Raw genomic sequence first — 25,030 nt, 5'->3', positions numbered from 1 at the left:
GACCATCTAGTCTGACCACTGGCCTAGAAACACCATCATCACCACAACCACACCGCAAGTGCCACATCCAGACACCTCTTGACACTTCCAGACATTCCAGAGATGCTGCCCCCACCACCTCCCTGGGCAGCCCACTCCAATGCTTACTCACTTCTTCTGTCGGAAAAAAAATTTCAAATCTCTAAAAAAACCCATCAAATATCTAATCTGGACCTCCCCTGGCAAAACCTAAGGCCATTTTCTCTCATCCTTTCACTTGAGACATGGCAGAAGAGACCAACCCCACCTGGCTACAGCCTCCTTTCAGGTCATTGTGGAGAGCAATATGGTCACCCCTGAGCCTCCTTTTCTCCAGGCTAAATGCCCCCAGCTCCTCATGGGACTTGTGCTCCAGACCCTTCACCAGCTCTGTTGCCCTGCTCTGGACACACTCCAGCATCTCAACATCCTTCTTGAAATGAGGGGCACAAAAGTGACCACAGGATTCAAGGTGTGGCCTCACCAGGGCACATTAGAGGGGGGAAAAGCACAGCCTTGGACCTGCTGGCCACACTATTCTTGATAGAAGCAAAGACTGTATGTTGATTTATTGCTTCTTTTCTTTCTGCTGTTCCTAAATTTTTCTGTTCTAGTAAGATTTCTTCTGGCATTTTTTAATGTGTGCTTCTACTGTCATGCTCTAAGCTTTACTGAATTTGACATCAGCTGCTTTCCTTCAATTCCACAATGATTCCTTCAATCAATCTGCTATTTCCATATACACTTTCTTTTCCTAGCATTTTTTAGCTGATTTTTCTCTCAGTTTTTGCAACATTTTTTCATGTATTTTTTTCTAATCCCAGATCTCTACTCACCATATTTTAATTAAAAACAACCATGACCTAACAATTCAGTGACTGAAACTCCAGGTTGAATTTAACTGACCCAGACAGCAGACACTTTTCCCCAGAATCCCCAAGTTTTCTCCTCTTCTCCAGAATCTCCCAAGTTTGCCCCCACTAAACTTCAAGATCACTTGAAGGATGTTTCTTGATCTCTTGAATCTAGGACTGAGGAAGGGATGAGAAGTAAACAGCAGGAATGCCAAATAACTACACAGAAGAGCACTAAAGAGCGAAAACTATAGTCATTGAATGCACTGAGTTGGAAAGGACCTTTAAAAACCATCTAATTCCAACTCCCCTTCCATGGGCAGGACCCCCTCCACTAGACCAAGGTTCTCAAAGTCCCATCCAACTCGGCCTTGAACACCTCCAGGGATGGGACATCCACACCTTCTCTGGGCAACTTGTTTCAGTATTTTAACACTATCATAGTAGGTAATTTCTTCCACCTATCTACTCTCAACCTGCCCTCTTTCAGTCTAAAACCATTACACCTTGTCCTATCACTATAGGCCATTGTCAAAAGTCCTCCTCCAGCTCTCCTGTAGCTCCCTGTTCTGCAAGGTTCCCCTGGAACATTCTCTTCTCCAGGCTGAACAACCCTAACTGCCTCAGCCAGTTTTTGTATCAGAGGTGGTCCAACCCCTCTGATAATTTTCATGGTCCTCCCCTGGATTTGCTCCAACACCTCCATGTCCCTCTTGTTTTGGAGGTCCTAAGGCTGAACGCAGTATTACAGGTTGGGGTCTTGTAAGAGCTGAGTAGAGCAAAAGAAAAATGGAAGAATATAAATTTCAGAAAAAACATACATTTGGAAAGCAGATTCAAGAGAAGATAGTAGTATGAAGGAGGCAGAATTAGAAACAGAAATACAATGCACTTTCTTAGCACAAACTGTTCATTACATGGTGATCGCTGCCCAAAAACCCTGAAACTGTTTGTACCAAAAAGATAGGACACCACATTGCTGGCCTTTCACAACCAATTTTTTCTTCTGCTGAGATGGCTGTACTTAAGTTTCATCCCTGAGACATAGTTATAAACAAAAAGATTGGCAGTGTCTCTCTTCAAAATGCTAGATACCAAAATGCTGGCCCATTACAGGTAAGGCAATCTCTGTCCTCTCACATATAAGGCAATACTAAAGATTTTCCAAGCACTGCTTGTAAGTTTTAAAACTATTTAGAAATATCTTCCTTACACATGTAATACCTACACACACAGAACAAACCAACTCCTCTGAATTCCTTGCTACCAAATGCATATTATGGAAATTGGGTCAACAACACTGAAATTACTCCAAGGTAAGCAAAGAACATTTATTTTCTACTTTGAGAACATATTTTATTTGTTTTGCTAAATAAGAATTCAGAACTCACTTCTGATTCCAATTGAGCATACAGTCAGTTAACCAAGTTAAAAGAGCAAGCTGCTTACCTTCACTGAAAATATAAAACTCACACACAAAATCAGAAATATGACTGCAAAATGGACCAGAGATAACTCAACTTTTTTTTTGTTCCTTCCTCCAATGTAAAAAATCCCAAAGAATTTGTTTAGAAATTTATTTTTTAGGTTTTGTTTTATTTTTATAAATAAATGAATGAAAAAAAGACACTATTTCAATCTCTAGCTAACCTAACAGGTTCAGTTAATGTTTCATAGGAATGGGTCGACATCTACCAGTTTAAAGGCCATTTGAAAGCTCCTATCTCTTTTGTATTTACTTTATAAAACTCTCAGAATCTTTATGCCAGAGCAAACTGATATAGGTTGCACCTTTTTTTTCCCCCCCAAAATAAGATCATTTTGGTCTGAAAGTACTTTTTTTAACTTTTATGAACAACAGAATAATGTTATCTTCTCAACCATCTTTCAGGAACCAAGAAATTCAGAAATCTAACACATAAGGATTCCTTAAAGGACAATTCATTCACTCATCTATTCAGTAAACTACATTTGCCACAAAAAAATCTACAGCAGTCAGTATCACTCCACACGTGCACTGAAAAACTATTACTCAATAGCCTATTCCATTCTAGAAGGATCTTGGATTTTTCAGTTCTTCTAATTATTTGCTTTTCAATAAGCAATGATCATGCTTAAAAATGTTTTCCACAGTTTCAGTATTTAAGAGTATCTGTCTCCTATCATCCCTACAACCTGCCTACTGCAAAGACAGCTTGGTGAAAAAGGCCATAATAAAACAACAGTCAGAAATTGCTGTCAAGTCATGAAACACAGAGAGCCCCATTGATGCCAAAAACATCTCAGCAATACCCCTGATAGGAACATAGCCAATAGGGATGTCCCCGAAGAGTTATGTAAGCAAGTTTCTTCCAAAAGGTATGCTGAATAAAATGAACGAGGCAAGGACATAACGCCAACTCTATGACATTGTTTCAAAATCGTATCACAAATAAAAAGAGTAATTCTCAACATGCATTTCAAAATAAGGAGGAATGCACACTCCATTCTAATGCATGTTTTGGTAAAGTTCAACTGATGTCATCTACCATGAAAAATTACTTTGCAGTGAAGCATTTCCAGCAGAAAAGTATTATATTAACATCAAATTGATTTTAAACTAGTTTAAAAGTTCTGCTGTTAGTTAACAAGTAAGATCAGCAGATGAGGGTAACCATCTCCTACAGAAGGGAGACTCCCACTACAATTTTCTGGGAGGGCATGGGTGCTGGTGGTTTTTTTGTTTGGCATTTTGGAGTGGAGGGTTTACAATGTCCTGTGGAAAATCTGTAAGTCTTTCACTCTGTGACTACCAAGACAATGGACCTCTTCTGCAGCTGCATATCTACAGAGGAAAGATTTCTTCCTTTTGCCAAAAGCCATGAGTTTCCACAGTCTTCTCCATTCTGAGGATCTCCATCTACCACTCAACTGAGGAACATTTTCAACTGCTTGAAGTTGGGGATCTGGCTCTCCTGTCTGAAGTGCTTCTGTGAACATCCTGTCAGTATTTTTTATTCCCTCAAAATACACTGCTTTGTCACTATTAAAAGTGAGAAACTGAGCAATCAGTTTTCAGACTTCTTTAGACCTGTATCTACCTATGTGCTCTCACTCCTGCTGCAAAGTTTGTACACCAAAATTTTACAACATCATACACTACTTAGGCTTTATATTCCATACAGTCCTACCACTACTCTCTCCCCTCAAAAGGTGCCCTACAACCCACTGGCAGCAGTTCTGGGAAATGGGAGACAGAAGCCTAAAATTTTGACCTCAGACTCCAGGCAAATGCACAATATGTAATGTAGTGAACTACCACATAAAAAGCTGCCACAGCCACCTCCTTCAGCCATCTTTTAAATAGGGATTGTGACTGTATTTTACAAGTGGGAAAGTTCTACTGCTAACACATGCCTAAGCAACCACCTCAAGATAATTGGAGGTCAGATTCCCTTCTGGGAATCACAAGGAAGCAGCAGAAGAAACTGTATCATTACATAGGCCAGAGCAGGTGGGAGTCTACCTCAAGACAGATCTGTATGTTTGACTATTGAGAGCTGTGTATCAAAGTGGTTACTGAGTTCACAGTTTTTATACCACACTGACTTATACATCCAAGCTGAGCTTCAGGCCTCATTCAGTCTTTGGTTTGTTGTATGACACACCTATTTACCAAAAATAATTGCAACTGGCATTTAAATGGAAAATCCACATAATTTTCAACTAGTTGAAGCTTTCAGAGACTTTTTGAAGGACTGTGAATCCAAGTTACAATTTTTAATGGGGAAAAGTTTCCAGCACAAAACATTCCTTTGCTTCTTGAGAATAAGACTTGTAAAATTGGTCTAATAATTTTGGGGTTTTTTCCCCCCACTCCCAAGAAAAAAGAGAAAAATATTCAATGATACTACTATTATAATCACGGAATACGCTGAGTTGGACAGGACTCATTAGGATCATCAAGTCCAGCTCCTGGCCACTCCAAGAATCACGCCATGTGCCTGAGAGCATTATTCAAACACTTCCCACTAGTCCATTCCAGCCAAATTACACCTTATTTCTGTTTTTAGCAAAGCAAAGAGAGCCCACGTTAAACTACATTCTGCAACAGCTCTCAAAAGCAGGATTGCCAACAACATTATTTAAAAAAAAAATCCCCATTTTTAAAATATACTACTACTAGTGATATAAATGAACAATGTTATTACCAGTCACAGAAAATAGCTTGAGAACCAACACAGACCTGTAAACATATATCACTTCTTTATCTACACATATACAGGAGGAAAGCACTAATACAGCTATATGTGGCACCAAGCTAACCATCCTCCTGGTCTGAAAGTACTTTTCAGTACTGTGCTGATGGGGGCACAGTAAACACGCTTGACTGAAACTATGTCTGTGGAGTATCAATGCCCAGGCTACAGCACCACTGAAACCAGCCTATAATTACCTTTCCTTATGAAATTCCTAGTGTGTGGGAGTGTGTTTTACTAATTCCAAGCAGTTTTATTATATTGTTCTCTTGTTCAACTGTTCTCCATATTGTTCTCTCCCCTCATGATTATTTTTAGCTCCCTAGTTGTTACAAGTTCTGTACCCTACCCTGGAGACAGCTCCCCATTGGTTGAATTTTCCCGCTTCTTCACTTGTTTACCCCATGTCTGTTATCTGTCCATCATTTAAGTTACATAACCCTTCCCTGTCCATCATCCTGAGGCCTGCGATGGGTGATTGGCCAGACCCCTATCTTTCCCCCTACCCTTGTTTACACTATTGGTTATTGGCGATGTATTGGTTTTGTGAGCCACACCTTGCTGCAGTTCTATTGGTTCATGTTGTACCCACCCCTCTTGTATAAAATCTCTTGCATTCTAGCGCTCGAGGTCTTTTTGGGACCTCGGCCCGGAGAATAAACTCTTCCGTGGTTTGACCCCAGAAAGTCCCCTCTCGTTTTCTTTCGTCCTTAGCTCTGGTAATTGGCTTGTCTAGGTTGCAAGAACCCTCGGTTGCGGGTGGCGCAGGGCTGACATGGACCGGCACCAGTTGGGACTGAGCCTCCTCCGAGGAGCCCTGCAAAGGACTTCCCCGCACTAGTGGACTTAGGTCATAAGTTGTTAGAGAACACACGGCACAAGCTTTTGCTTTTCAGCTGAAAAACCAGTTGTAGGATTTAGGCCTAAGAGATTTGAAGCACCACTCTAGAGCTATTGCAGCATATACCTCATATCACAGAGGAGACTGACTGACAGTATCAAACAACCTCTTACCCTGAATGTTGAAATCACTGAAAGAGCATGAATAAACCAACTCATGAATTCTTCTATCAACATAAAAGTTCTACAGCATGGTGCATGTCCCACTGTAATCAAAAATACCATTATACAATAAGACAAGAAAGTTGCATGTAAATACTGGAATCAAACCTGTTGCCTGACAACTGAAGGATTAAACCACCACTTGCCTCAGTCTACCTCCAGTTTGCCAAGTTCGCTGGAGTTACACTGCTCAAGACAGTCATCTCTGGAAGGAGGAGGACAGGCAAGGAAATCTCATGTCTCAAAGATTATATTCTTCTATTCTCATGTTTGATTACTTTTTGATTACTTTTCTGCCTTCTAGTGGTCAAATGCCACCTCATGAGTTCTCTGTCCTCTTTTTTTAATACATTCATTACCACCCACAAGCTATCTAGAAGCTTCACTGAAGTCTGAAGCAAAAGAAACCCAGAATAAACCCAAACTGCACTAAGAAACAACTTGTTTTCCAGCCCAAAGCAGATGGCAAATATGAATTCAACAGGGCAGAAAAGAGAAGAGGGGGAACGTTACTGAAAATGAGGGAAAGAGAACAACCACAAGTACTCTTGGTGCACCAGAAAGCCCTACCACTAAGCCTTGCTGGAAAACCACAAGGGGAATGTGAGGAAGCTGGTTTGAACACTAGTCTCTCCACTGACATATGAAAAGGCTTCTACACAAAAATAAGTAAAACCCAAGCAACCGAATAAAAGAAGTATATTTCCATCGTTCTCACTCTTTCCTCTACTCCACATTAAACCTCCTAAAGTGAAGTTCCTCCCAACTGTCCCATGTTCTTCATTTTCTTTCCTCCTTCCAGGTACATACCACAGAGTCTCTGTTCAGATCATGCACTGGCATACCAAGCAAGACAGGATAAATGTTGTTTATTACTAGACTGTATAATGTATGTTGGGGCAGGAGGACAGGCCTCTTTTTGTTCCAAATCCCAATTTTATCTGGGCACAATTCCCTATTTGTGAAAAAAATATGGTTTTAGTTATTTTCTGTCATGGCTCCCAGAGGCCTTCAAGCATGGGTACTTATAAATAAAAACATATTATTGTTTCTTATTTTGTCCTTGAGCAGGGAAACAAAAGGCAAAAGGAAACAAAACATGAAACTAAACACAACAGCAATTAAATAAGAACTTTGTCATAAATATTTTGTGTCTCTAGGAAGGAACTGAAATCTCTCTTCCCTAGTTTACGACTATATTTCTTCTAGCTTCTTGCTTGCAATGTTCTATTATTCAGCAGTATCAAAGAGCACTTTTAGGATACTCATTTTGATTTATTATAATCAATTCACACAAACATCCAGAAAGTGCCTACTTTGCCTATAAAAGTACATTGGAAAAAGCAACCAATCTCCAAAATCTCGTGTCTTTGTCAATAGAAAGAAGCACAAAATCTGTGGCTGCCTTTCACAGACGGCAAGGATTCCTTGTCCCTTCCTGGTGACATTTATTTAGGAAACTTGCTATTGCTCCTGTTTCAGCCAACAGCACAACAATCACAGAGGATCAGCTATATATTTGTTTTTAACTGAGAGATGCAGAAGTCCCATTCTTGAATTACTTCTAGCTTTTAATGTAAAAAACGCAAATAATGGGTGCCTAATGCAAAACCCAAAAAATTTTAGCAAGTAAGTGCTGAAACCAAACCTGTGGCATGACAGCTGAATGATTAAACCATCACTTGACATGAGGCAAACTACCTCCAGTCTGCTGGCCTTGCTTTGCTGCAGTTACAGACCTCAAGACAGTCATCTATGGGAGAGGGAGGGGAAGGAAACCTGCCACCTTTCCCAAGATTATTCTTGTTTGAGAAGAAAGAAGAACGGGATTAAGACACATACTGATCAAATATCAAGGTGCAGAAAGGCAGCTCCCTAACTACAGATTGTTATTGGACCAATTACGAATTGAAAATAACAGTATATTTTAAAAGCAATCTCTCCAGCAGACAAATAAGACACAGATGAAGAAATTGCAATGCAAACCCAATGCCACTCTTCTTATCTGTTTGGCAGAGTAACAGGTATTTCCTCTCAGCACATATAAAAACTACATAGATAGTATGGTGTAATTTGGTAAACTACTTATACAGAACTTACTTATGAAGACTGATTTGTCAAGCTGCGTAGAAACTGCACTAAATCCTAATTCATAATACTTCCACCCAAAAAATTTATTCTGAATTTTTTCATACTATCTTTCCTTATTTTTTTTAATCACACAGCTGAGAACTCTAAAGGAAAAACAAAATAAAATCCAAAACAAGCCACAAAAAAGCCCAACAAGCAAAATCTACAAAACTTCTTTTTCTTTCCAATTTCCAGTACACATAAAAAAGTTTCTGCTTTGTACTTCCAACTAATCTTGCCCAAATTACATCAGGTATCTATATACAAATACAAATGCAGCTTTGTACTTGCTATGAAACACTACAAAGTTATTTATTTGGCACTGATTTCCACTCTTGAGATATTAGCTCTCTATATTACATACACACACACAACTCCCCATACTCCCCTCCCTGCAACTGCCTGGAGTTAAACATTACATTGTGCCTCATGAAATCAGGCAGCTACAGCCTGAGAGTCATCTATTGATACTGCCTATTAAAGCAAATAATTCTATTAAAATTTGTGGACCTCAATCTGCAGTAGTCTTCAGCCAAACAATGAGCGTATCAGCAAAGTCAGAATGTAAATGAACTATTTTTAAGATGTCTATTTATGGATATTTCAGTTAACTATTTTAAAAATCTGTATTTATGGAGATTTCAGTGTAAGTTGTATTTTTGTAACATAAAATATATCAATATTATATTCATTCACATTTTATATCTAAATAGACAAAAACATTCACAATTTTTCTCTTTGCTATGTACTCCCTCACATACTGTCAAAATAAATTAGAACTTTTTAGTTAGGTTTCAACAACCTTTTGACCATTGCTTGAAATCAAGCATTGTTGAATTACATTCCAAAAAATTCCCAGATAATTATTTGCTTAAAAAACACAGATCTGCTAAGTGATGATAAGTTATAAAATGATCTTGCAGCCAAATGTATTACTGACTGCTGACCCCAAAGAGAGCCATGATCTATTCCCAGGACCACTAACATTGAAACAGCAGCCTCTCACATAATCACACCAGTTTAGCTCCAAGGAACTGGTCCAAAGTATATGTGGGACAGGAGACAAAGAGACAGGCAGTACAAGGGACAATTCACAGAAAGACAATTTGAGATTCCTCTAGAGAAACTTAGCAAACCACCAAAACTAGGCTTCTGCTTTGAATCTCCCACTATAGTCAACTTTTTCTCTACAAATTACAGAGCGCTTAGAGACGCAAATAACCCCTCTCTCCCTGTTTTAACCACAGAACTTGACACTTAAAAGCCTTTCACGATACAACATTGTCATGCAGCACGAGAAAACACGTTATTAAAAGAAAGCAAATTAATAACATACGTTTCATGGTCCCGTCTTCCTCCTCATCGTCATCGCTGTTTATTACCATGGTCCCCAAGTCTGACTCTAACATGGTGCTGTTGTGTTCAATCATTGTCTGAGCACCTTCACTCATCGTACTGGTGGCTCTCATGGTACCAGCACTCTCTGAATTGGTCTTCACCATGGTGTGCGAGTCCAACTCATCTTCATCCTGGGGGGAAACATTGGCCAGAACACGGCAGACCATTAGAACAAAACAAAGGTAATATGCAATCATTTATTGATCAGTTCTTTATCTTTATGTGACCTCGTTGTACTGCTGGACTCCCAGGTTTAAAACTTTAAAAGAAATCACAAAATAAAAAATCTTCCATATAAAGAAAAATAAAAACTCTTCTTTCTCTCACGGATGCATAGCAGGGTAAGTAGAACATGGCCCACACACTCACTTTGCATTAACATTCATTTTTGAGTTATCTCTGTGATTTTCATGACCCACTTTATCTCTCTGGGTTCCAAAAATCACTAACACAATTTACAGAAAGAGATTTTGCTGTTTTGCAAAGGACTGTCACCGAGGGTGCTGACCGCCCTTAACGTAGGATCACACCCAGTATCTGACATTACATAGAAAGCCCAATGACAGGCTCATGTTCAATCTAGCTATTAAACAATCTTCAACAGAATTTTTAAAGTCTCCCTCAGAAACAAAAAATCAACTTGACTTACTTCAAGTGTTTACTTCCATTTTAAAACCTTTGTTACAAACATGAGTAAATAAGTTGTTAATACTACACATAAAAATAGCCCTTGACCACGTACTTACCCACTTAGTGTGGGGGAGATAATATCAAAGAGATAGACAGAAGCATTTTGAATTGGTAAAAGGAATGGGCCAGGAATTTGAAACAGAGCACTAATGACAATCCAGTTAATGAAATGTGAAATTCATATGGAATACCAATATTTGAAAACACTAATGGGAAATCCCACTGGTTTCCAAAATCTGTTTAAGATTATACACACAACATCACAGCATTTCAGGACTAATGTGATGGACTGGGACTATACACATTCTCTATATGAATAAAATCAATTACTCAAGGAAAAAAAAAATCAGACATTCTTATTTGTTGATTAAATGTAAGCCATAATATCCATCTATGTCAAATTGTTATATTTTAAATACAAATGCTACTTCCACCAGTTTTATAATTGTATATGCATCCATTTCCTCTCATGTATCAAAATTTCATTAGAGTTCCTTGATAAATGAATTTTATCCCTGATTAGCCACATATTTTAGCTACATGGTTTGAAAGCCTATTAGATAACTCTTGATTTATTTTTTTTAATATAGTCCTTACGAATAACATCTTGTTGCTACATAGAATTGTGGAATTCTTTAAGTTGGAAAAGACCTCTAAAATCATCATTCCAAGTGTTAATCTGGCACTGCCAAGTCCACCACTAAATCATGCCCCTAAATGCCACATCTACAAGACTTTTAAATACATTCAGGGTAATATGTAACATTAAAACAAGTCTTCACCCACTAACGAATTTCCCCTCTTTCCTAAATCTTTGCATTGCTTTACAGACTTTAAATGTAGAACTACAAAGCGACTTGTAAGTGGAGGGGCTAAGGGGCACAGACACAGAATGGGACCAGAAAAAGTAAAGCCCAGACTCAAACCCCTGCAAGCTCTGACACTTTCTCACTGAACTCATTCCCTGGCACAGACAATTTACCTCTTGCACAGACACACATGCATGAGCTACATGGCCTGAGTGCCTGTTTCAATAAGGGCTGGTCTAGGCAGATACAGAAAACTGAGTTCAGTAATACAAGCTCTTGAAAATTATTCTATTACATCTCAACTAAGAGATACAAAAATAGATTTAATTTTGATATAGAAAGTATGGCTTACAGCATACCATAATGACGCCAGGATACAGAGCTAAACAGATTTAAATTAAAATTCCAAATGTCAAAAAAATAATTATTTTCCAGATTATAATCTGCAAAAATACTTGAGTATTTGAGTATTCTTTCAGGGTTTTGGTTTTTTTTCAGTTGCATTGTATTTAGTAGCCTACCCTTAAAAAATTGTGATATTCCCAAAGATACAGACAGCTTACAGCTACAGCACTAGGCAACTGTGTCAGTAAAAAAATGAGAATGTTTTGGTACTGCTCCTCCTGGTGGCAACTTCAATTTTCTTTACTTTCTACCACCAAATGTTACCATTAACCCCAGTATTTTCTGTGAATTGCATAGTTCCCTTTCTAAAAAGGGTACTCAGAAAAAACAAGTAGTTTTGCATTAGCATTTTAAAAGTGTCAGAACAGTTAAACTACAAGTGTTTCTTTCAGTACTGCAATACAACATAGATCTGACTCACAACATGCTGATGTTTCACCAATTAATTACTACAAATTTGGCAGGCAAATCTCTGAGTTTAAGGCATAGTTACATTTGATTTACAGACTAGGTTGACTAATATTAATATCCACTTGCAGTGCATATGGCCCTAAACTTACCTAAGCTGAAATGAGAAATTAAGCAAACACTTTCCTGGAGCGTAAAACTTTTATTGTACATAAAACAATAAAAAACTTTTTATTGTAGAAGCTAGTGGGGAAAAAAGTGATGGCTAACAACATGAACACGTATGAATCTGAGTCCTAAATTACCATTTTCGTAAGTTCTACTTTATTGAAAAAAATATCTTTTATTTCTTCAGTCAAATCAACTATCTGGACTTGGTCCAAAGAACAGCATTTCATTTTCCAGTCCAAGAGTGCCAAAACCTTTATCTTAGTATTGTGCCTCACAGCAAAGAGAACAGTTATCTTTTAGCACCTAAGAGACTAAGGATCAAAAAAGCCCACCTTAGTACCAGAAGAACAGTTGTCCCAAAAAGGGAAGTACACAACGATTTTGATGAATGATGCCTTCCTTATATCAGGAATGATGTGAGACAGAACAATATAAAACTTCTTTGTGGCCAGTGTATGCCTTAGAATAACTAATTTTGTAGCTAACACAGATTGCTCCCAGAACTGTCATTTCAGTATTTCTCACAAATATGAGGTTTAACTGATATGGCAGTAGACTACACTGGTTCTGAAAAGGTAATTTTATAAAAATATGCAGTGGATCCAAGTTATGGAAGCGCACATTTACATGAGAGATGAAAGCAATTCCTTCATACAAATTCTGATTCATGCTTTACAGTACATAAATATTGGTGTAGAAGTTGTGATCTGTTAAAAAAAGGTAAACACACTGATTAAATAAAAACAAACAATCTCAATTTTAAGCAGGAAAAATAAGAGAAGTATTAAAGCTGAAGTGTCATGTTCTCATACTGTTTATGAAAACAGATCCAAGAATCAAACACTAAAAACAACTAACTCTGGAGTTAAACTATCTGCTGCTCTCCCATGTACAAATAATAAGCAACCAAACTTGTATTTGGAAGGGGTTTCAGTTACACCACTATACAGCAACAGAAGGTGCACACAAGCTAGAACTCTGAAATTCCTTGAAATGCTACAGAAATAATAATAGACTACAGAAACTTGAAATAACATCATAATGTAAAATACAAGTAAAGTACCAGCAATAACCTGCAATCCTTTAAGACTGACTCTCTCTGGATCTCCTTATTTGCCAATATGTTATTATTAACAAAATCAACCCTTAAAGCATAAAAATGCAATCATAGAGGTTTGATTTTCAGGATGGAAAATTCAAAAATACTTCAGCAGAAACCACACCTAAGACTTCACGATATACTTGTAAAATAAAAGATCTCATCACATATGAAGTTTTCTCAGAGAAGTTGGCCTTGCAGACCATACCTAAGTCTACACCATTACAGAAGTGAATTAACCGAGGTGATAAAGATTAATGGATTTTTCTTTGCCTTTTAAACATCAGTAGGGATGAAGACTGACAAAAAACTAAACAAAAGAAGCAAATACAGCAGCAGTTACTTTTAAAACGTCTCTGCCTGTAGTTTGGCATGTAAAAAGAGCACTAGAGGGCAGCAAAGACAGCCAACTCGGCTGCAAGGTATTAAAGGAAGATTTATCTACGTGCTGGCAAAATTTAGTATCCTGTAAAATAATTTCGTTTACTATTAACACCTCATCATCACCTTTGAAAAATGTAGCTGTAGTCACAGCTATCTTTTTTTAAAGCACTGTAGTAGCTACTTAAACACATAATATAGTTCGGTCAAGCACAAGGATTTTGTAAAAGCTCCTAATGAACAAAGCCAAACTTCAACCTGAGTATATGATTAATACTGAGCACACAAAGCTTAGATCCATCTGTAAAACAGATAAAAACTTAACTTTCAGCACAATCCAAATCCCATCACATTCAACAGACATCAGTCACAAAACAGCACTTAAGCTTGTTTTCTACCTCCAGGTAATGACACCTTGCTGCGTGCTTGTACCTCCTCATGCTTATTCTTCCTATAACCAGTTTCTGGCTCCACACTAGTGTGGATTTTAACAATATGCTGTATTTCTAACTTCAGGACACTTAAAGGACTGCAATCGAATTTAATTAACACATATGTCAAATGTTCTTTGGCATGAAAGAAAAATGGCAGGGAAAGAGGAAGTTTTAACACTTTCATACTTCATATATGTGTATATATATATAGACAGATATAGCTAAAACATATACATGCAAACACATGAAAGAAACATGAAAGCAAGTACAAAAACCTTCAGAAAACACCAGCATTGCGTATCAGATTTAAAATACAGAATAACTCATCTGATTCACTAGTTTCTTTACAACACTTTAAATATTGTAAAAATATAAAGGAATTATTACAGCAATTCTTAAGGTCTCAAAATGTAGATGCCAACTTTTTACAAGTAATATAGGATTAACTGAATAACCTTTTGTATGAATGAATAAATAATCCTACATATAGGAACAACTGATTATCAACAGTTGGCTTTAGTGTTGATAGCAAGCAAAAAGAAAAAAAGAAGAAAATGGGGATTGCTGAAGTAGTAATTTCTTGATTTAATACTCAGAAAGACTTAAACATTTCTCACATAGTAGTGACATTAAAATGTAAAAGAAAACATATAGAGAGCTGCTCATTAGCTCATTCCTTTAAAGGTCCACAGAAACAAATATTTAGACATGTTTTCTGTAAGCTGCCAGGCAACGAGTTACTTTACATTCCCATAATACAGCTGCCCAACCCCAGCATCCACTTCACATCACACTTCCAAAAATGCAGAAGAGATTGGTCATGTCTCATAATGCCTAAACTAACATTTAAACTTTGATATTGGGATTAACCTTCTGTAGAACACAACACTTGCAATTTCTGCTTAATTAAAAAAACCTGTACAACTACCTCAGCACCTATCAAAACATGTCAGTTTGTCAGAAGGCATTCTCATCCCATGAGCAGCTCTCATAACAGGCATAAAATCAATTCTGAGCCCACTATTTATAATGATATTATATCTCTCAGGAAGGATACAGACATGAAGACGGTATTCAACCTGGGCATTTATTTACAGCTCTATAATACAAAGTTTTGAACAACAAAAAATATATACATTACAACTGACAACTTCTCATGCTATAAAATGTTCACAGATGGTGGTGAAAAAGAAAAATAAGAATCAATTTTGGGGGTGTGACTTATCTTCATTTGAAGGACAACTACCTGAATTGACCATGAAAATTAAGTACGTAATTGTGAAGACTTTGCATCTGATTATTTCTCCAAATCCACACACTCCATTCTACTTCCAGTTATGCAAGTCACTTTTAAATTGAGTGTCCATTACTACACAATAGATGACTTTAAGAAGGTATTAAAGCACTAAAACATATTCAAATGTAACTGCTAGGGTTAAATAGGTTTCCTAACATAAGAAACTTCAAAGTTAGAACACTTTACACCTTTCCTCTTGATGAGTCTCAAATCATGTACTAGTGAGTAACAAACAGAACTGCACACAATTTACATAGGAAATTCTTTGGGGTTACATCAATAAATTCAAGCCCCTACCAGGTTAACTGAAACCATTTTTTTTTCAATAGTATATGGACTCAATTCACTGCCCATAAGAGACCTTTAACATCAATAGATTTTACTTAACACTAACATCAATATTTGCTCTTGCTTTTAGATGTTGTTAAATACGCATTTCTCAAAGTTTGAGTCTGTTTTTGCATTTCTACACTGAGGACTTTACAGCAATATGACTGGAAAAGAATACATTTTTGAGGTGTTATTTTTCAAAACTGAAGTGCCAGGTGGCTGTTACTTTGCAACTAAACAGCGACTCCAATTCTACAAACAATCTAAAAAACATGCAGAGATACTAAAATATGAAGAAATATATTTGTTACTTACTGTCACTACTATTATGTAAGGTAACACAGAGACTGTCATTAGCTCTTTCTAGACCTGTTGCCATCACTGCAGACTTATCAAGACCTGTATTACATTTGAACTATAGGATCATGTAGTCATGCAAACTACATACAAGCAGCCCTGTATTTCTTACAGGGTTCTGTAAAACTGATAGAGGAGGAGGAACGTGTAAGGGTTATTTACCTTTTTCCCTGAATGCTGGACTGACTTCATCCACTACCAAACTGGCACCCATATTATCTGCTTTTCTTTTCCAAAAGGAAAATAATAAGCACTCAGAAGTGCAGAAAGCATTGGTTTACTCTTTTTCTGGCAGTTCCACAAATACGTTTCAAATTACATGAAAGACCTTTGAGCTTATTGTCAAATTATACATGATTTTGAAGCTAAGTGTGGACTTGGAGAATTGTTTCTTTTTCTAAAATGACAAACACAAATATCATAATGTTTTTATTTTTTTTCCTTCCAGATTTTTATCCTCGTTTCCTCTAATAACTTATGGGTCCATTAATTAATCTTTGCCTGGTATGCTTAAAAAACTAAAATCAGAATACCACTTAGTTCAGGCTTCACTTACACACAACATGTTGTTCAGAAGTTTTCTACTGGGCAGCATATGAGCAACATGCATTCAAGAAACACCTTAGGGATAATGTCTTTAATTAAAAAGAAAATGGCAACAGTTTCAAAGAATCACACCATGTTTTGGATTGGAAGGCACCTTGAAGACCCTAGTTCCAACTCCCCTATCATGGGGCAAGGACACCTTCACCTAAAAAATCAGACTGCTCAAAGTCCCATCCAACCTGACCTACAACTCTTTAGGAATAGGGCACCCACAGCTTCTCTGGGCAACCTGTTCTAGTGTTACACACCCTCTACTAGTACTTAGTCTCAATCTACCTTCTTTCAGCTAAAAGCCATCACCCCTATACTACATGCCCTTGGAAAAAGTCCTTCTCCAGCTTTCTTGAAGCCCCCCCCAGGCACTGCTACAAGTTTATGTTGCTGTTTCCTAGTTTGGATGAGTATGGGCCTCTGGCTGATTAGAACCTTTGGTGATGGCAACTGGACAAGATTCTGGTGTTATCTCTCAAATGAATCTGGAATTTCTTACAATGATGTACTGCACTTAAACTGTTGCAAGACATACGAAATCTGTATTATAACCAAACAACTATTAAAACCAGTCCAGAACAAAATTTTTTTCTGCATTGGTACACACAAAAGATATAAATGGGTCACTCCAAAAACTGTTTTTGTCAACAAGGAAATCCCTCCTCACCTCACCATCAATATTCTTAATTTCAATCAGTTGTAGCCTCAGTTCTTCTATTAAAGCTAAGTATTTCAAACCATTTTTATTCAAGGCTTACCAAGCAATATAAAACAATTGGACATACCTTTACTGATAGCAAAAGTCACATGTACTACCAAATGCTACCAGTTTTAACAACTGTTGAGTATTTCATCCTAACTACAAATCTTATCACAGATTATTTTCTTGAATCATAAAACTGTGTGAAAACTTAGGAAACTAAAAAAATCTCAATAGCATAAAAATACACAAAACTATCTTTTATAGTAGGTACAAAAATTTTCTTTTCCTTGATCTTTTTATAACAGGAAACTTTTGAAAATGTTTAATTCTTCAATATAAGCATCACAGCAAAAACATCTGGACATCCTTTTGTCCATTACAAGATATTCTTGCATGTCTTTTAATGGCCCCTGTAAAAATAATTTGGTACTATTTATTAATTTGTTAAACAGTTACAGCCTGAAGTCAGCATCCACAGTGAAAAATAAAAAGGAGTACACAACACCATATAACAATATGAATACTACAAAGCTTCATTTTCCAATTTCTCCCCTTCTGTCCTTCACTGTGCTGAAGCCATGCTCTTCTTTCTATTTTTCTACTACCTTTCTTTTCTGAACTGACTAGTCCAATTCACAAGCCCGCTTTCATGGCTTTCTCTTTAGTACAGAGGAGTCAGCTCTGCCTCAAATTTGCCTCTTCTCTTACTCACCTGTGAAGTTTTCAAACCTTTCCCTTTTTCTCACATCCTGCACAACTATAGGCAGGGCTGCTTCCAGCCTTCTGCAAGGCTGGCCTTTAGAACTCCTCTACACCATGATCGCCAAAAAAAATTGAGCAAGGTGTGCAAATGTTGCCAACTGCTCTGACCTTCTGCCTTATACTGAAGAGCAATTTCTGCAAGCAGAGGTTGACTTCTGGTTCTGGGTTTGTTGATGCTCATGCACTGGTATATGATTTATAGCCCCTAAAATTCTGTTAGTGTGAGTAAAAAAATTACAGACTTAGCATTTCCATATACTACAACAGCACTCATTTTTAAGAACAAACGAACCATTTAAGAAAAGTGGCTGATTAGACAAATTAGGCACTGCATTAGACAAAGTTGCCAGGAGGTGCAGGGAGGTGAGCAATCCTTTCAGAATCAGAATGATTAGGTTGGAAGAGACCTCCAGGATCATCAAGTCCAACTCAACCTTAACCTCAACTAAACCATGGCACCAAGTGCCACGTCTACTCTTTTCTTAAACACATCCAGAGATGGTGAATCCACCATCCCCCCAAGTAGACCATTCCAATGGTCTTTATTACCCTTTCTGTAAAAAACTTTTTTCCTGATATCTAGCCTATATTTCCCTTGGTGCATCTTAAGACTGTGTCCTCTCGTTCTGTCAGTTGCTTTCCTGCTGCTCCACACTGCTAAGGCCACCACACCTGGAGTGCTGGGTCCACTACTACAGCAAATAACAGATTGCTGCCCCCATCCTGGATTTGAGGTTCTCTTATACTGAACACTAAATGAGGGGAAGTGTGGAGGGAAGGAGTGTGGGGGGTGCAGAGTGGGGACTGCAGTGTTATGTTCTGACTTCCGTACAAGAACCATGAGGATTTGCTAAACACTGCCTCAGTTGAGGTGAACCAAACTTGTGTTATACCCTTCCAGGCAGTAGTGGGAGAGAGAGGGATACACCACATCCTTAGCTGGCATGGACTGTGCCTGGCAATGTGATCTGAACCTCAGACTCAATAATCAGATGTCATGCCTAATTCTGAGTTAAGGCAAATGATAGCAACATTGCCCAAGCATTTAACACCTCCAGTTCACAAGGCAATAGTACGGATGAAAGAAAGCTAGTAAAGATATCAGATTTTTATGTCAGTAATAAATCGGTCTCTTCAAAATCAACTATTCAATAAGTCAAGTCAAAAACATCAACTCTGCATTGCCAAGTCACAGAGGAAAATTTCTTAACATAAATAAATAATGTCAGCCTTCCCTGCCTTTTTATTACTGACTAAGCAAATACAATTCAGAGTAAGCCACCTTTATAAAAACAAGCTATCAATATTTTTAGAACACACTCTTAGAACAGAAAAAATGCAGTCAACCACACTGATTGTTGGAGATACAGAAGATTGCACAGAATCTGCTTGAAAACTATATATAGATCATCACATAGCACTCTGTAACAAGGATTCTACAATTTGCTATAGGACAAACTGCGTTTACTGCACTGCTCTTTTCTATTTGCTCAGAGCTGTAACATTCCAGTCTCCATCTTCTCTTTATGCTTTTTCTGAATGACCCTGAATGACCACACATTTCTTTGAAGCACATTCTGCTGCATTGCACAAAACTAACCTGAAATAAATTATGTAGGGAAGAGTAATAATGCCAGGAAGAGAGATTTATTCTTAACACTGCCAAACAATTCTAACTGCAACTTACCTGTCACAACCTGCTTCTCTCCTCAAACATATGCTGACTATGTCATCTGAAGAATGAAGTCCCATCACCATTTTCATGCTACTTGGTTCAAGTCACATTGCAATCACTGCTTACTGTCATCATTAACTACTGTGTGTATTAGACTCAACCAAAAAGCTCCAAACACCAAGCAAAGTGCCCTGAACTAAAAACTGAACCACTTGTCCAGAAGTCCATCTGTGATAGCAGAACCTCAAACAATTTTGGGGGTTTTAATGTTAGTCTAGATAGCTGAAGTTGACATGGTTTCTTTTCCCACTTCCTAGAAAAGCTTTTTATTAATACATTTCATGGAATAGTGCTGAAAGCTGGCTTATACAGCATTACTCATAATTAAGAGTGGAATACTCAGCATTCATAGCCTTAAAACCACACAGAAAACTGGCAAAAAAAAAAGTATTTGAACACAATTACAGGAAGTAGGGGAAAACCAGCAAAGTATAGGTGGTTATAGGAAAAATGAGTACACACCGAATTTTCTTCCTCCTCTTCCAGTTCTCTCTGCTGTTCCTCATGTCGCTTTGCCTTTATCTCCATAGCTTCAGTGATCAGGTCCCTTAAAATTGAAACTGGCTTAGCATTCTTAATAAATGTATGCTAGGGGAAAAAAAATCATTAAAATATGTAATATCATTACAGCATTTGTACTTCAGATTTAATTACAAGTCCTATTCAACACCACAGATTTCAGCGATAAACAGTATCAAACATTACACAATAACCAAAATCTACACCAACACAACACACAGTGTATTTCAGCTGCTTCATAACTAAAATTTTACTTTAACTATTTTTAATAACTGCAAGCCTTGGGAAATGTAATAATTCAATAACTGTTTTATGATTGAGGATACAAGTTTCCAAAGAAATCATGCAGTAAGTTGTAAATAGACTGGTGATGATCTGATATAGAAACTCAAACTTTTTCAGATATTCAGTTGTATAATTTAATTAATCTTAAGAAGTTGAGATTTATTATTAGTGGCTCTAACCAGAGCACCTGTGGCTGCTTACTTCAACAAACCTATACTTTAAATGTCATAAAATATTTCTTAATATATGATGCTAAAACACGGAACCAGTAAATAAACCTCTTACTTTTAGCAGAAAGTTTAATTTTTAATTCAAGGTCATTTAAAACATTACTTCTTCATTTAAGATTAACATACATGATACCATTTGCACATTTTTCTTCCTAATAAACACCTGCTGTTAGGAAAAAATCTGATTTTTGCATCATTATATGCAAGTACAATTTAGCAAAACGTAACTAAGCACCTCAGAAAAATATAATTAAATATTTAAAAACTGTTCCATGAAGAACAGAATTGATGAAGCTTCATGTCCTACACCTATTATCTATCTTCTCCCTTGATATATTAATTCAATTACTCTCTTTTTCATTCCATGACCCCTCCTCACAAGTAGTATTTTCATTTCTACTCAAACATGTTCACAGCACCTCCAGCTCCATCACATATGCTCCAAATTCCAGCTGGGGAAAAAGACAACACAGACTCCTGATAAACAAACACAGTATTTGGTTTTCTGGTCAGTAAGTATGGGAAAGAAACTGCAATAAACACTGAATCTTTTTTTTTTTGTCTGTTTCCCCTTACTTTCCCACATTAATGCAAGCCTCTTCTATCCAGCTGTCTGTATTCAGCTAACCATACAAACTTCAAATCTTGGAGGTCTCAGGTACTGGTTCATACATCACACAGACACAACTTCCAATTTTTACTTACCTTGTGGTCTACATGTTGGTGTTTTGCAAAGTATAAAATGAAATATTCATAGCATGATCTACAAAACTGACAGATCTATTACCAAATATTACTTTGCAAGATCTTTTGTTCTCCTTGTAGTGGAGTTCACTGGAACTTAAAATTGAACAGCTGCTACTGCTAGCTCAACACAGAATAAATCTAGAAGGAGAGTAATAGAGGAAGCAAGAGCCTGGCATACCCTGCCTTGCTCCAAAGGACCACACTGCCAACCGTGGCTCACACAGGAAAGGCCCACTTGGTTGAACTCAGCCCAAGAACAAACTCATGATACTGAGCCCATCTGCATCAGACCTTTCTAGGACACAGAGTCACCTGCCTGCTCAATCTGACAGGACCAGAAGGAAAGGCTGAATATACCCCATGCACGGTCCACACAGAGGGGTAACCTGGGCTCAATTCTTTTACTAAACACTTGTCTAAATCCTGAGCTCTACTGAGGGCCTTTAACCACAAAGCAAGGATCCAATTTTAATAACAAGAACCAGCCCTAAACTATTTAATGAGCAATGAATTTTTTGAAGCAGAAAGAGAAAATGGGGGGAGATACAGGAACTGATAAAGAAAAGACTACAAAGTGAAAAAGAAATAAGGCATAATAACAGTTAAAATAAGATTTTCCCTTACAAATTTTCACAACATTTTAGGTTTGAGGAAAAAAACCCCCAAAAAACCAAAAACAAATACAGACATAAAATGTGTTTTCCTCAGTAACTTAAATACTGACCTGTAGCAGCTGGGTTGCTGTAGCTCTTTGTTCAGGATTTTTCACTAAGCATTTCTTCACAAAATCTGTGAATTCATCAGACCAGAGCTCTGGCTTCCGGAAGGTTGGAGGTGGATTTGTAGGAATCATAAAAATAGCCTAGATAAAAATCAAACAATAGCAAGTCTAAACAAAACACACCACCACAGCAGCTGAAGCCAAGTTAAAAAAAAAAAATTGCTTTATCCACATTTCTTATTGAGCTAAGAATCTGGAAGACAGATTTTAAGTATGCAAGGATTTCTACTCAGATCAAGATTCAGAAAGTAAATCCATCTGCTACTAATGTAACTACTTCCCATTAGATTTTCTCTATTTAAACTATACCCCACTGAGCATAAGACTCTTTATTTTATCTACTGCTGTTCATCAACCTGAAGAGATGACTATATTCTTTCAGAAATTTTTAGCAGAAATGACAGCACTGCTTGTTTAAACACACATATAAAGTTGCTGTGAACAGCCAAGCTCACCTTTTCCTCTCTTAAGTGAATTTAGTTTTATTTTGAGAATTGCTTAGGAAATTTGGGAGGATTGCTATTTCCTTTTGCACTCAAAACTCATCAGATGGAGCTTTAAAACTCACTTGTCTGAGTAAGATTTAGATACATATGCTAAAAGACCTAAGATAAGACTAAAAGATGACATAAATAAAATAATGAAGTAACTAGCTTTACAGTACTGAGAAATTACATGAAACTGAAAATGCGCCATTTTACCTATATAACAGAAATTTCTTCTGTTGAGAACCATATGCAGACAGATCTTTCAACTGGGGAAAAAATATTCATCCTATATAAAAAAAGTTTGTCCTACTTAAGATTACATATAATTGTACCATTTTTAATATTATTATTTCCAGATTTTCCTCTAATTAAAAATACACACTTGTAGCGGAGGGAATAAAAAGCCATACAACTCTAACAGACTACTGCAAAATAATGAAAACTTTTGAACTTTTGTATGTAATAAATGCATCCAATATCATCACTTAAGACTTACACATGATAGCAACACACTATTCAGAACTAGGTCTATTGACAAGAACAACAGGCTATTATTTTCTTCTAAACCCAGATTCAGTTCAACCACATTTTCCAAACTCACAGGGAGTAAAAGTTAATTTGTTTTTCTACAAGCATAGGCAGAAATACAAACTCAGAAAAGGGGGAAAAACTGATTCTGCAAACTTTTAACATATTAGAAGAACTAGAAGCTTCAGCCTGTGTGTGAAACACAGGCCAAAGGTAGAGATAATTTATTGAGATTTTATCCATAGCTTTTAAAGAAGTGTGACTGGCCTTGAAAGTTGGTTGAACTAATTCAAATCCTCATTAGAAAATTCTTCTCATATTCTGAAGGAAAGTGGAATCCATGCAAAATGATGGAAAATTTGTTTACTAACATTTTAATGAAAAATTAATTAATTCAGTAATGAATAGTTGCTTGACTTCAAATACCTAAACATTTACAAAGCTTGCCATTTTGTTTAATAAAAATTTTTAAAGAATTAAAAATTAAATTAAATAGCTACAACAGCAGCTTTATATTTTCAGTGGCCAGCAATACCAAACAAGTTTATGGACTCATACAGGAAAAGTGGCACTCAGTAACTGGTCTTACCTACTTCACTTGTGATGCAAGATTAATTGTCAGTACAAGTGAAATGCTTCTGGCAAAAAGCACTAGCTAACAAATTCAGCTCTTTCTGTCCTTGAAATTAATGATCTCCTCTGAACTTTGAACTGATGATTCTTGATCTTATCTTCAGCTGCTCTTAACAACCCACTCTGCAGTAGCTATTGAAAACACACAGCTGTAACAGAAGACTACCAACTTCTGTTTATGTGCTGTCAAAACAGGTACCTCCTGTTTGCTCATAAACATTGACCTCTCTCCCCACAGGTAAGCAAAGATAAGTTACAGAGTCCTACTCAGCTCCAGAGTTCTAGGAAAAATGTTTACCTTGGCCAATTATTTTCATCAAATACACAGCAGTTAAGAACTACAGCAAAGAACTGACTTCTTAGGCATTCATAAAGGACAATGAGAAGAAAGAGGGAATTCATGAATCATTCTTTTATGCCAGACAACAAAAGCCCGAAAAGGAGATATTCAAGTACTAGAGTTTTAAATCCACACTTATGCTGTGTACATTAGTTGAAAATACCTACTTCAGAAATATGTGTATCTATGTAGTGCTCAAACTGTAGGCTTTTTAAAATCCTACTATGTCACATGAGTTGTATTAGCTGAAAAGAAAAATTAGGCGCATTTTTGTAATACAAAAAACATATAGAAATTGCTTATTCCAAATGTTTAGTCCAACTGGGTAATTATGCCATGCACTTGCTAGCATGTACTCTCCCTCCAGGTTCCCATCACTCCATTCTATTAACCAACCTAGAAATTCTGGTTTTCCGTTCCATCCTCCCTCTCTACTACCTAATTTTGGCTTGCATATTTCTCTGTAGAAAAGTTAAGCTCCTTTCCTCTTTCAAAACAGTCTGTGATTTAGCTTTCAACTATCTTGTTTCCTTCCAAGAGGCTTGCAAAGCAATCACTGGAGAATTATAAAGCTAGTCTCAAATCTCCAGGAATAAAAACA

The 25,030-nt window shown here is 37.0% G+C and overlaps 1 protein-coding gene across 1 annotated transcript in view; it reads right to left on the bottom strand.

The window, feature by feature from the left end:
• Positions 1–25,030, bottom strand: part of STK3 (serine/threonine kinase 3) — a 129,657-nt gene that overhangs the window by 50,033 nt on the left and 54,594 nt on the right. Inside the window, exons 7-9 of the mRNA XM_083860623.1 lie at positions 22,384–22,521; positions 20,341–20,466; positions 9,639–9,831 (exon numbers count right to left, since the gene is read on the bottom strand). Of these exons, the coding sequence (XP_083716749.1) occupies positions 9,639–9,831; positions 20,341–20,466; positions 22,384–22,521 (457 nt within the window). The remainder of the gene's footprint in view (positions 1–9,638; positions 9,832–20,340; positions 20,467–22,383; positions 22,522–25,030) is intronic.

Source organism: Zosterops lateralis (assembly GCF_965231275.1).
Source record: "Zosterops lateralis genome assembly, chromosome: 1".
NCBI lineage: Eukaryota > Metazoa > Chordata > Aves > Passeriformes > Zosteropidae > Zosterops > Zosterops lateralis.
This window is presented reverse-complemented; position numbering and strand designations above follow the sequence as displayed.